The sequence below is a fragment of the Monopterus albus genome, unplaced genomic scaffold (genome assembly GCF_001952655.1).
Source record: "Monopterus albus unplaced genomic scaffold, M_albus_1.0 scaffold138.1, whole genome shotgun sequence".
Classification (NCBI taxonomy): domain Eukaryota; kingdom Metazoa; phylum Chordata; class Actinopteri; order Synbranchiformes; family Synbranchidae; genus Monopterus; species Monopterus albus.
This window is the reverse complement of record NW_018128018.1, coordinates 846339-859370: the sequence shown is the minus strand read 5'-3', so window position 1 is coordinate 859370 and position 13032 is coordinate 846339. Positions and strand designations below refer to the sequence as shown.

The 13032-nt window shown below is 42.4% G+C and overlaps 1 protein-coding gene across 3 annotated transcripts in view; it reads right to left on the bottom strand.

Moving 5' to 3' along the window:
- Positions 1–56: 56 nt before the first annotated feature.
- Positions 57–13032, bottom strand: part of LOC109967880 (plexin-B1-like) — an 89378-nt gene continuing 76402 nt past the window's right edge. For all 3 annotated transcript variants that reach the window (XM_020613757.1, XM_020613758.1, XM_020613759.1), the window contains 8 exons: positions 4848–4976; positions 4622–4722; positions 4395–4527; positions 2619–2778; positions 1717–1825; positions 1534–1642; positions 1324–1440; positions 57–597 (listed from right to left, as the gene is read on the bottom strand). In XM_020613757.1, coding sequence (XP_020469413.1) covers positions 472–597; positions 1324–1440; positions 1534–1642; positions 1717–1825; positions 2619–2778; positions 4395–4527; positions 4622–4722; positions 4848–4976 — 984 coding nt within the window. In that variant the 3' untranslated portion in view covers positions 57–471. The remainder of the gene's footprint in view (positions 598–1323; positions 1441–1533; positions 1643–1716; positions 1826–2618; positions 2779–4394; positions 4528–4621; positions 4723–4847; positions 4977–13032) is intronic.

The following is a 13032-nucleotide window of genomic DNA, read 5'->3' as shown; positions in this document are numbered from 1 at the left end:
CCCTCTGGCGGCACAGCAGCGCCGGTGACACCCACAGGCTTGTCAGCAAAGCTCAGTGTGAAAATCGTTCAGGTAGCAGCTTCTGCTGATCTTCACTGCTTCTGGTTAAAATAACCAGCGGAGTTGTACCAGCTGTCCCTAACTAATGTCAACTCTATGTCTACGTACGATAGGAATGTAACATGTTCTAGAGGACGGTGTGTACACAAATGGTCATGAAGATCTGTCGTCTATCATCTTTTACATTACAAAAGAACAACCCCTGCACTTTTACTGGTGTTTTGTTTTGTTACTTTAACCCAAAGTGCTGCCAGATGGGCAAAGGAGTACTTTTAGCTGACCCCCCTGGCCCCGAAGCCAGCGTCCATTGCGATGTTTTACTGTAGACATTGTCCAATGCCAATTCAACAAACATTACCCATCTCTATTCGAGTGACACCTTTGTTAACATTGCTTCATCCATAACTATCACTATTGTGTTACCTGGTGTGGGTTGCAGGTGAAGGTATGTGTGTTGTCGAGTCTTTTATCTACAGCAGCTGTTAGATTAAACTGGACTCCTTCAACTTCTACAACACACTCGTACTGAGCTTCATCCTGCAGAGACAGAAGGCTGCGTTAAAAGACCATGATTACAAAGGTTAGTTCAGTATTTACAATGACAACAACTAAATTGAATGGAAAAACCAAACATACAGACAGTATATAATTTCTACATGTACATCAGACTTTGAAAGGACAAAGTCCACTTATATAGTTTCTGTTGAACAGTCTGACCTCCCAAAACAATGGGGCATTAGTTCACTGCAGATGTCATTACATGCGAATATAATGTGAAACTTGATACTGTTGAAACTGATACATGCCATAGAGAACAAGTGCAGCCTTGTGTATTCTTAATCATTGTCACCAAACCTGAGCCATAGTTTACATGTGAAAATACTTCCAGAGTATTTTAGTATTAGAGTATATATTCCAGAATGCCCTTCCACTGTTGTACTGACAAGATGACTCAGCATTCTGACTGCCATGTTTATGAACAATGACACAAGGACATGTCATTCTGATGCACTATGTTCACTGATGTAATTATTTACCTTTGAGAGAGAAACTGAGAATTCTGAGCAAATGGCACACTTTTGCAGGTAATCCACTGTGGGGTGCTGTTTGGAGAAATGCCCTGACTGTTTTGCAAATATCATGGGGGATTTGAGAAATGTACTAAAGCAACTGAAAAAAACTATAAATCTCATCGTGCTTGATCTTGTACCAGACTCTGAGCAAACACTTAAAGTAATGATGATGGACAGAAGCTGCTCTCACAGTGTAGACGTTCAGGTTGCGTCCCCGTAAAATCACAGTAGTGCTCAGGCCCATCGGCACCAAGGCAGAACTCTGCAGGGCGAAGACCAGAGGACAGGAAATGGGACCAGAAGAGTCCTACAGAGAGACAGGGGACAGGGTGAGACAGGAAGACAGACAGATTGACAGGCAGACAGGTGGACAGACAGATAGACCAACAGACTATCTCACTCTGTGGTTGAGGATGATGTGCTGGTTGGGACAGCTGTGGTTGTGAGTGCAGAGCTGGTCCAGAGGACACCAGTTACACCTCCACACACTGCTGACACACGCCAGACACCTGAAACACACACGCCATCATCATCACTGATCATTATATTATATTATTGTACTGTGTGTCTTATTGTGTCTTACTGGGAGCTCTGGTTCAGTCGGCTCACGGCTCCACAGTCATAGAAGGTCATGTTACCGGTGGTGATGATCACATGACCAAACAGCAGTGACACGGGCAAGATCATGTGATCTGGAACAGAGTCACACAAACTGAAAATCGTTTTTCCTCATTACTAGATCCATGAACAAATACTGGTCTCAAAGATGGCACCCGTTCACTTAAATGAAAACTGCTCACCAGGTGCATGAACCAAATAAGGCTTCTGGCCTCAGGATTTTGCAGCTCACTGCACATGCTCAGTAGTGTTTTCTGCTTGCTCTTCAACTTTACATTATGGTGGTATCCCAAAAATAAAACAAATTTTTCTAGGCTCTGAGGATGTTTTACAAACATAAAACCTCATCTATAGGGAAATTATGTCTTTGCCACATGGGATCTTTAGTTGCAGTAGTACAAGTGACCATTCGGGGTGTAAGCAAATATTGACACACTTGTGTATCGCGATATTACACTTTACAATACAATACTGATTCCCCAAAACAGTCTTGATTTTTAATTAATAGTTCACATGCCAAGTAGTGCTACATTGTTGGATGTTCCAGGGACTGTGACAAAAGCAAATGCAGATCCCTATTCTGACTGCATGAAAAAGTAAACTTTTTTTTTTACAGGAGATTTTATGCATATGCATGTTGCTTACTTTATGACAATTTTTCTAAAATTAGATTTAAAAGAAATCACAATATATCACCTTGTTTACAGTATTGCAATATATCATATCATAAACCCTGTATCATGAGATGTATAGTTTCACCAGATTCTTGTCAATATACAGCACTGATGACCGCTGAGGCTGATAGAGCACTGTAGCAGCTCTGTTAAAACATCCATGGTCCAAACAAACAAACCGCCATCTACTCACCACTTCCTGTTGGCATGGGTGGGAGGAGCTCCGGCGCAGGTGACTGACAGGTGATGCTGCTTCCTATGATGGTGGCAGGCTGAGGCGGGAGCAAACCGAAAACGCAGGACAGAGCCTCAACTTCAGTGAGGGCAGGAAGCTGGACAACTGACAGTATTACCTTGGAAAACAGACACAGGATCACCTGATCAGACAAACACCAGACACTGAGGTGATGCTCAGGGTCGCTGTTGTGTTGGGCCAGCGATGAGCTGTTGTACTGCCTCTGTTTCCAGGAACTTGAAAATAAAATAATCCAATTCTGTTTTATGTGTATAGCGCCAAATCACAACAAAAATCATCTCAAGGCACTTTACTTAGTAAGGTCTAGAGTCTAGACTTTACAGAGAGTCAAAGTGAAACCGGAACCTCTGGATTGTATTGCAGAAGAACCAAGATCCCATTGAGAGTTCTAATCTGGCTAATAAAAAGTTGTTTTCAATGGTATGCTGAAAGTTTCACTACATATTACTTACACTATAATGATATATTTTTTTAACTTAATAATGTATGTTATTAAATGAATTAAACCTAATAACGTGATATCTATGATTTACTAGGCTTTAATGAACACCATTTCCCAGAAGCCTGAGCCTGAGGTCCTGAGTTGAGAGATGACTGTAACTATTACACATCTTGTTACTGTATGTTTTTTGCAACTAAGAGAGGATGTGATATCAGAAACACACAGTTAACGCTGTGCTACTTGGACTGCCAAAGTCCAGAAGAGTCTAGTAAATAAGTGATGTACTGTATAATATGCGTGCTGCCTATACGGCCGTGCTGCACTCACAGGAACTCTTGTTTCTCCAGTGCTAAAAAAATACATTCTTAATTAACCTTGTTAAAACCACAGAGATTTCAACTGTCTGTGTCTTAGAATATGAAAAAAAATCCAGAGGAACTCCTGCAATGAAAAAAAAAAAAGCCAAATGAGAGATTGCATGAAGCAACTGGAACAGAGGCTAATCGGATATGAGGACAAGACTTCAGCTTTCTATAATATTATAAAAAGATTTTGTATCTCTGTTATCATATTCGGTTCTTTTTGTTTTTGATTTATGGATTTAAGGGTCCTTGAGGGAGTTTCCTGAAATACATTCTCATTGACTTCCTGATCCAAGAACAGTCCAGTCCACTTCTAATACACTCCCAGTTTAAATGCTCTGCTGGTACTCCAGGAAGCAGAGATGGCACAACACTTTGGGCTCATATTACTCCTCCTTTCAGAAGGTCGAGCTGCAACATCCACCACTGCGACAGCTGCAGCTGCTCTGCTGGGCTGCACTGGGTGAAGCTGTGGAGGTGGGTGCTGCTCAGACTCCACCTGTTGCTGTGCATATATTAACTGTAGCTGTCCTGTGAGCCTGTCTTTACTCCTGCTCAGCATTTCTCTGTGGATCGGGGAACACAACATCTACTGTAACAGAGTTTCAGAAAATTCCTGCAATGACCCCTTGCAGGCTCTGTACAAGAAGACACAAGATACTCTCTCTTGTAAAGTGAAGTATCAAATGAAGACATAACTAAATTAATAAAATAGAGCTGATGGAGACTGTGTTGGATTTTTTCCCAGCAGGCTAGGATGAAAAAAGCAGCTGCTGCATGAAATGACCCAAAATCCATTCGATGATTGGGAGAAATGAAGACTAGACTGTTCAATAATAAATAGCAATCATCATCATCATCATCATCATCATCATCATCATCATCATTTGCTGCTTAACAACAGTCTACCTGTGACCGCTCATCTTTGCTCTGATTGGCCGGCTGCAGGCTCTGCACTGCCACACACTGATTGGTTGGTTCAAAGCTCCAGAGCCAATGATTGGGCTGCATGTGACGCTGACACTGATGTTTACGGGAACATCTGAATAGAATAAATGAACAATAAACAACAACAAATGTTTTAAAATGATGATTTAAAGACAGACCAGCAGACAGAGACAGGCAGGCAGACCTACCTTCCCTCCAGGACACACCAGCCACAGTACGGGTCTCTATCGGTGAGACAGGAATGACAGTCTGTCTGTCTCTGACATGATGACACAGGAACCTTTGACAGCTGAGAGACAGACAGGAAGAAACAGGTCCATTTGTTTTATGGTTTAAGAAGAAGAAAAATTTGAATAATAGATGAGGAAAATTAAGTCAGATAAAAATAAAAACAAATCATGGACTGTCTCTCACCCTGCTGTTAGTTAAAACATAAATGTGCTGCTGGCTGTCATCCAATAGGAGGTCAGCGCTCACTGCAGTGCCACTGTCCACTGATACACTGCCATACAGATCACCGGACATATCAGAACGCACCAACACCTGCAACACCATAATACACACACAGGTCAGTTGTTTAAGTCAACAATTAAGAGCTAAACTCTGGATGAACTGAAACTGTTTATCAGGACTGAGCAAGCATTTCTATATAATTTAACATTTCCGTGAACAGAGCTTCATGTTCGCTAACACCACAGAAGAACATCTGTTGTCACAGAAACAAGCTGCCACCAGGTGGTGCTGTCTCTCCTTTGCAGCTCTGTAACCTACTCATCCATCCATTCATTATCTTCCGCTTATCCAGGGTTGGGCTGCAGTGCCAGCAGGTTCAGTAAGGCAGTCCAGACGTCCGTGTCCCTGGTGATGTGTTCCAGCTCCCATGGCAAGATTCCGAGGCATTCCCAGGCCAGATAAGATATATAAGCTCTCCAGCGTGTTCTGGGCCTACATCGGGGTCTCCTACCAGTTGGATGTGCCCAGAAGATGTCCAAAGGGAAGTGCTGTGGAGGTATCCTAATCAGATGCCCAGACCACCTCAACTGGCTCCTTTTGATGTGAAAGAGCATCAGTTCTACTCAGAGTCTCTTCCAGATGTCCGAACTCTGCACCCTATCTCTAAGGGTAAGTAATCTATTCTATCAGTGAAAATGAGCCAAAGAAAGACCAGGGGCACTTCCAAACCCTCATATTCAATCATCCTTTGCTCCTCAACTGACTGGAACAACTTCCAGGTCAAGGACATCCTGAAGCATTTGCTCCTGCTCTGAGGGTTGAGGGGAGAGGACGCTTTGGGAGATGGAAGTCTTTTACAGATTGACATACCCCTTTTTTTGGAAATAATATCTCTAAAAACATGTTTCTTTGAGTGCTCACTCCTTACATTTTTCCTGGCATCTTTTTGGGCAAGACCAAGACACAAGGAAAAGACTCAAGAAAAGGAAACATGGATTGATATAAAAGACTTGGTATGTACACAGTGTTAATCAGAATCAGAAACAAAATCAGAATCAGCTTTATTGGCCAGGTGTGTCGGAAAAACGAGGAATTTGACTCTGGTACATCGGCTCTCAATGTGTATGTACATGCAAGGAGCAAGTAAACAGGCAGTAAACAATGCAGACAAAGGAATGCTCATTGAAATGAGATAAATAGGAATAATAATAGGGTACTTAAAACTAGAGACCTGTACGACTCTGTATAATCTGTACAACAGGTCTTCTCTATTGGTACCTCACTGTGTATAGATAGTCAATGTAGCTTCACTACTACATAGGCACCCAGTGGTTTTACACAAAGTCAGGCCTCACAGGTTTCACATATTTCGTCCATTTCGACCATATCTGATAAAATGTGTCCTTCTACAGTCTGAGTGAAAAGGACATTTTTTTCCATTGCATAAATCTCTTGTATGATGTCCATCCAGTCATTGGTTGGTGGTTGTTCAGGTTTGATCTATCTTCATCCAACTTTTTTGCTCGCGGCCAGCAGAATATATCGTAATTTCTTGTCCTTCTTATTAAACCCATCAATTACTATATTACCCAGATACATACATGGTTTCAAATGTTAATGGTAAGGTAATTGAAAATATGTTTTGTAAATGTTCATGGATCTCAGACCAGTATTTGTGAACAATTTTACAATTCCAAAAGATACGGAAGTGATTCGCCCCTTTGTGGCCACATCTCCAACAAGCATCTCCAGTTCCTTGATATGTTTTTAGAGCAGGGGTAATGAAAAATCTGATATTTTTCCAACAAAATTCACGCCAAATTTTCGATTCTGTTGAAGCCCATTTTATCTGACATATGTGTTCCCAATTCTCCTCTGTGATAGTTAACCCTCCTTCTTTTTCCCACTTCTTTTTTTTGTTCTCCTCTGTGATAGTTAACCCTCCTTCTTCTCTTTTATGTAATATGGGTTCCTCCTCTTACTCTGCTGAATGCTGTTGTATAATTTAGAAATAATTTTTGTGGGTGACAATGATTTTGTTAGTGAAATAAATGTTTGAAGAAATCCCTGGTTGGCTAAGGGCACTTTGATATTCTTATTAAAATAGTGTCTAACCTGTAGGTATCTGAATATTAATAATAATAATAATGATAATAATAAAGCATCATTTATATAGCACTTTACAACTCAGAATGGGCCCAAAGTGCTGCACAGTAAAAACATATCTATAAACTAAAGCAATAATAAACAATCAACCAATGTTAAACAGTCAAAAAACATAGAACAACATGTACACAATGCCGTTTAAACAAATAAAACAAATTAAAGAGCAAAAGCCTGTTTAAAAAGGTGCATTTTAAATGTGGATTTAAAAACCGCTACCTCAGTAATAGACCTAATCTCAAGCGGTAGCGAGTTCCAGAGTCTGGCGCCATAAACAGCAAATGCAATGTCATCCCATTTCTTAGATCAGGACCGTGGAACCACTAAGGACAAGTTTTTAGAAGAGCGCAGGGCTCTGCGAGGAACATAAATGGATAGAAGTTCAGACAGATAAAGTGGAGCAAGGCCATGTAAGGCTTTAAAAACAAATAAAAGAATCTTAAATTCAAATTTAAAATGTACAGGCAACCAATGTAATGTGCGAAGAATGGGAGTAATATGAGCATACCTGGTAGTGTTGAACAATAGCTGGGCTGCCACATTTTGAACCAGTTGAAGTTTCCTCAACAAAGACTGTGATATACCAGCGTAAAGGGCATTGCAATAGTCTAATTGCGAAGTAATAAAAGCATGGATTGCTTTTTCTAGGTCTCCTTGGGGTAAGAAGGGCTTAACCTTTGTTAAAAGTCTAAGGTGAAAGAAACTGGTCTTGATAACGGCTTTGATCTGCTTATCAAAAGTAAAACCGGTATCAAATATCACCCCTAGGTTTCTTACTATGTCGGTGAATACGGGCGTAGGGGCCAAGAGACTGGGTACACCTTTGGCTGGTTCAGGGCTGATAACAATATATTTGGTCTTATTCTCATCTAAATGAAGAAAATTGTGAGTCAGGGAAAAAATTATTTGAACCCCAGCTGATTTTGTAAGTTTGCCCACTAACAAAGAAATGATCAGTCTACAATTTCAATGGTAGGTTTATTTGAATAGTGAGAGCCACAACAATAACAAAAGCATTACAAAAAAAGTTATACATTAATTTGCATTTTCATGAATGAAATAAGTATTTGATCCCCTATCAGTCAGCAAGATCTCTGGTTCCCAGGTGTATTTTATACAGGTAACGAGCTGACATTAGGACCCCTTCATCAGCTCATTACCTGTATAAAAGAGACCTGTTCACAGAAGCAATCAGTCAATCCAGATTCCAAACTCTTCACCATGGCCAAGACCAAAGAGCTTTCCAAGGATGTCAGGGACAAGATTGTGGACCTACACAAGGCTGGAATGGGCTACAAGACCATCGCCAAGCAGCTGGGTGAGAAGGTGACAACAGTTGGTGCAATTATTCGCAAATGGAAGAAACATAAATTAACTGCCAATCTCCCTCGGTCTGGAGCTCCATGCAAGATCTCACCTCGTGGAGTTTCAATGATAATGAGAATGGTGAGGAATCAGCCCAGAACTACTCGGGAGGAACTTGTCAATGATCTCAAGGCAGCTGGGACCATAGTCACCAAAAAAACAGTTGGTAACACACTACACCGTGAAGGACTGAAATCCTGCTGTGCCCGCAAGGTCCCCCTGCTCAAGAAAGTACATCTACAGGCCCGTTTGAAGTTTGCCACTGAACATCTGACTGATTCAGAGGAAGACTGGGTGAAAGTGTTGTGGTCAGATGAGACCAAAATCGAGCTCTTTGGCATCAACTCAACTTGCCGTGTTTGGCAGATTGGGGAATGCTGCCTATGACTCCAAAAACACCGTCCCCACCGTCAAATATGGAGGTGGAAACATTATGCTTTGGGGGTGTTTTTCTGCCAAGGGAACAGGACAATTGCACCGCATCAAAGGGAGGATGGATGGGGCCGTGTACTGTCAAATCTTGGGTGAGAACCTCCTTCCCTCAGTCAGGGCATTGAAAATGGGTCGTGGTTGGGTATTCCAGCATGACAATGATCCAAAACACACAGCCAAGGCAACAAAGGATTGGCTCAAGAAGAAGCATATTAAGGTCATGGAGTGGCCTCGTCAGTCTCCAGACCTTAATCCCATAGAAAATCTGTTGAGGGAGCTGAAGGTTCGAGATGCCAAACATCAGCCACGAAACATTAATGACTTGGAGAGGATCTGCAAAGAGGAGTGGGTCAAAATTCCCCCTGAGATGTGTGCAAACCTTGTGGCCAACTACAAGAAATGTCTGACCTCTGTGATTGCCAACAAAGGTTTTGCCACTAAGTACTAAAGCACGTTTTGCAAAGGGATCAAATACTTATTTCATTCAAGAAAATGCTAATTACCTTATACCCTTTTTTTGTAATGCATTTTTCTGGATCTTTTTTGTTATTGTTGTGTCTCTCACTGTTCACATAAACCTACCATTGAAATTGTAGACTGATCATTTCTTTGTTAGTGGGCAAACTTACAAAATCAGCTGGGGTTCAAATAATTTTTTCCCTGACTGTAAATCTGAATGTCATCCGCGTAGAAATGGAAATGGACATTGTGCCTGGATATAATTGCCGCAGGCAGTGACATATATAAAGAGAAAAGTAAGGGTGCCAACCGACCCTTGAAGAATGCCAGCAGTAAGATGGGCTGTGTCAGAGATAAAATCATCAATTATGACAGAGAAGGTTCTGTTTCTCAAAAAAGAACTAAACCAGTTTAGAACCGTGGCCCTCAGCCCAACTCAGTGTTCCAGTGTTGATCGACGGGCATGATCAACAGTATCAAATGCTGCTGATAAATCTAATAAAGCTAAAATAACGGGGCGCTTGGTGTCGAGAGCCATGGTGATGTTATTATGGGCCTTAAGCAAGGCAGACTCTGTACTATGGCGGGACTTAAATCCTGACTGGAATTTGTCCACAATGTCCAAACAATCAAGGTGCGACTGCAGCTGAGTGAGGACAGCTTTTTCCAATACTTTAGATAAAAAAGTTAGTGAAGAAATTGGGTGGAAATTTGCCGGATTGGATGGATTGAGATTGGGTTTCTTAAGAAGCGGTCTCACTACGGCATGTTTAAGAGTGGTAGGGACCAACCCTGAGCTGAGAGAAGAGTTAATACAGTGAGGAACAGAAGTATTTGAACACCCTGCGATTTTGCAAGTTCTCCCACTTAGAAATCATGGAGGGGTCTGAAATTCACATTGTAGGTGCATTCCCACTCTGAGAGACAGAATTTAAAAAAATTTCAGGAAATCACATTGTATGATTTTTAAAGAATTTATTTTTCTTGCACTGCTGAACATAAGTATTTGAACACCTGAGAAACAGCAAGAATTCTGGCTCTCAAAGACCTGTTACTGTGCCTTGAAAAAGTCCACCTCTACTCCACTCATTAATCTAAATTAGTAGCACCTGTCTGAGCTCTTTAAAGACACCTGTCCACCCCACAGTCAGTCAGACGCCAACTACTACCATGGGTAAGACCAAAGAGCTGTCAAAAGACACCAGAGACAAAATTGTGGACCTCCACAAGGCTGGAAAGGGCTACGGGGCAATTGCCAAGCAGCTTGGTGAAAATAGATCAACTGTTGGAGCAATTGTTAGAAAATGGAAGAGGCTAAAGACGACTGTCAGTCTCCCTCGGACTGGGGCGCCATGCAAGATCTCACCTCGTGGGGTATCACTGATGATAAGAAAGGTGAGGAATCAGCCCAGAACTACAAGGGAGGAGCTGGTCAATAACATGAAGAGAGCTGGGACCACAGTTTCAAAGGTCACTGTCAATAGAACACTACGCCGTCATGGTTTCAAATCACGCATTGCTTCCTGTAGTGGAAGTGATGATGCTACGACGCTGGCCGGAGGTCATCATTCTGGGAACACTTGTCAATGCCAGAACTTCAAAGTGGATGAGAAAGTGATCGGTGATGGCCAGATTAGATACATCCTTGACACAGACTGACAGACCCCGAGAGACGACAAGGTCCAGGGTGCCCCCACATTGATGAGTGGGGCACAGTACAGAGTGGACGAGATCAAAGGAGTCCAGCAATTCATGGGCTCATTCGCTAACTGATCCGAAGCACGGTCAACATGAATATTAAAGTCATCACAAATTAAAAAGCTGTCAAACTGTGGAATCAGTACAGTCAGGAGTTCCCCAAAGTCATTTATAAAATCCTTAGCTTTCGGAGGGCGATATATTAAAGCACATTATGTAGGGAGGTGTAGGGTTAAGATAAAAGTTTGTAGTTCAAAACTGGGAAAGTCTCTAGAGAGAAATGGGTGACATTTTAGGGTCAACTTGAAGACCATAGCCAGTTCGCCCCCTCTACCAGCCAGTCACGGCGTATTAAAAAATGAATAATCAGCCAGTAGCAACTCAGAAAAGAGGCTATTGTCACCTTGTTTCAACCAAGTTTCAGTGATAAAAAACATGTCCAAGTGATGTGAACAAATAAGATCATTAAGAATAAAAGTCTTGTTGTTAAGGGATCTGATGTTTAGAAGAGCAAACTGAAGTGGACTAGGTTTGTCCAGAGCAGTCATATCAAGCCACTGGGCGGAGATCAGCCAGGGTGCGATGCCGGTCCGAGCGCCTCTCCAGTCGGCAGTGTGGGCGCCAACCGGTAAGAGAAAGCGATAGTTGTAGGTCAGGCTCCAGCTTGGATCTTGGCAGCCATGCTCAAGGAGGTGCTCCCTCCACCATGGCGAGTTCAGGCCTGCTTTCAATCTTACATGGAGTCCAGCTCTCCTGCCACGTCACCTCCGACGAGGCCTACCCAGAAGAGGGCCAGTACGCCACCAAAGGAAGGAAGGAAGGTATAGCTGCCGGTGGTGGTTCGAATTGATAGGCTTGGCGAATGCTGGAAGATCCAAACAACGAGTTGCAACATCAAGTATCAAAAAAAGCACATCCATAGGAGAGACAGACGTCGAGCCCACGACAATGGTGCCATCTTGTTTTAGATCACTGAAGTTGAAGAAGTCCTCGGAGCTCAAGCCATATTTATGTTTCAGGGTGTAAAAGGTTTGCAGTGTCCCCTTGTGGACAAATGAATTATAGTGGGGTTAATCCTTTTGAAATCCAGTTCTTAAACCTGTCGTCATTTGTTTGGGATAAACTCCGAGTCATATGCACACTATCGCAAAATTTTGAATGAGTCTTCCAAATTACATATTTTGTTTCATGCCACACTGTTAACATCATATAAGATATGTGCTCGTTTGGTACATTGGTTTCTGTCTCAGAATCAGTTTACTGACCAGGTCTGTTGGACACATGAGGAATTTGACTCAGGTACATTGGCTCTCAATGTGCAAACAGTAGACCAGCATAAGGCTGTGTAATATGACAAAATAGCAGTATTAACATCAACAAACAGTGCAAACAATGCAGAAAAAGCAGTATAAATAGACTGTAAACAATGCAGACAAGGGAATGTTCATTGAAATGAGATAAATAGGGATAAAAATAGAGTACTTAAAAGTACTAGAGACCTGTATGAGTATATATACAGGTATTGCACTGAGGGTTATTGTCCAGTCATACTGTCGTGGGTTAAGTGTTCATCAAAGCGACAGCCTGGGGGAAGAAACTGTCCCTGTTCCTGGTTGTCTTAGTGCACAGTGACTTGTAATGCCGTCCAGAGGGGAGGAGTTCAAACAGATTGTATCCGGGGTGTGAGGGGTCAACGGTGATCCTCTCCGCCCTCCTTTTGACCTGTGAGGTGTACAGGTCCTCCATGGAGGGCAGGCTCACACCAATGACCTTTTCTGCAGTCCTCACTGTCCACTGAAGTCTGTACTTGTCCTGTTTGGTTGCTGAGCCAAACCAGACAGTGATGGAGGTGCAGAGAACAGACTCGATGATTCCTCTGTAGAACTGTATCAGCAGCTCCTGGGGCAGGTCAAACTTCCTGAGCTGGCGCAGGAAGTACATCCTCTGCTGTGCCTTCTTGGTGATGGTCCTGATGTTGGACGTCCACTTCAGGTCCTGGGAGATAGTGGAGCCCAGGAACTTGTAGGAC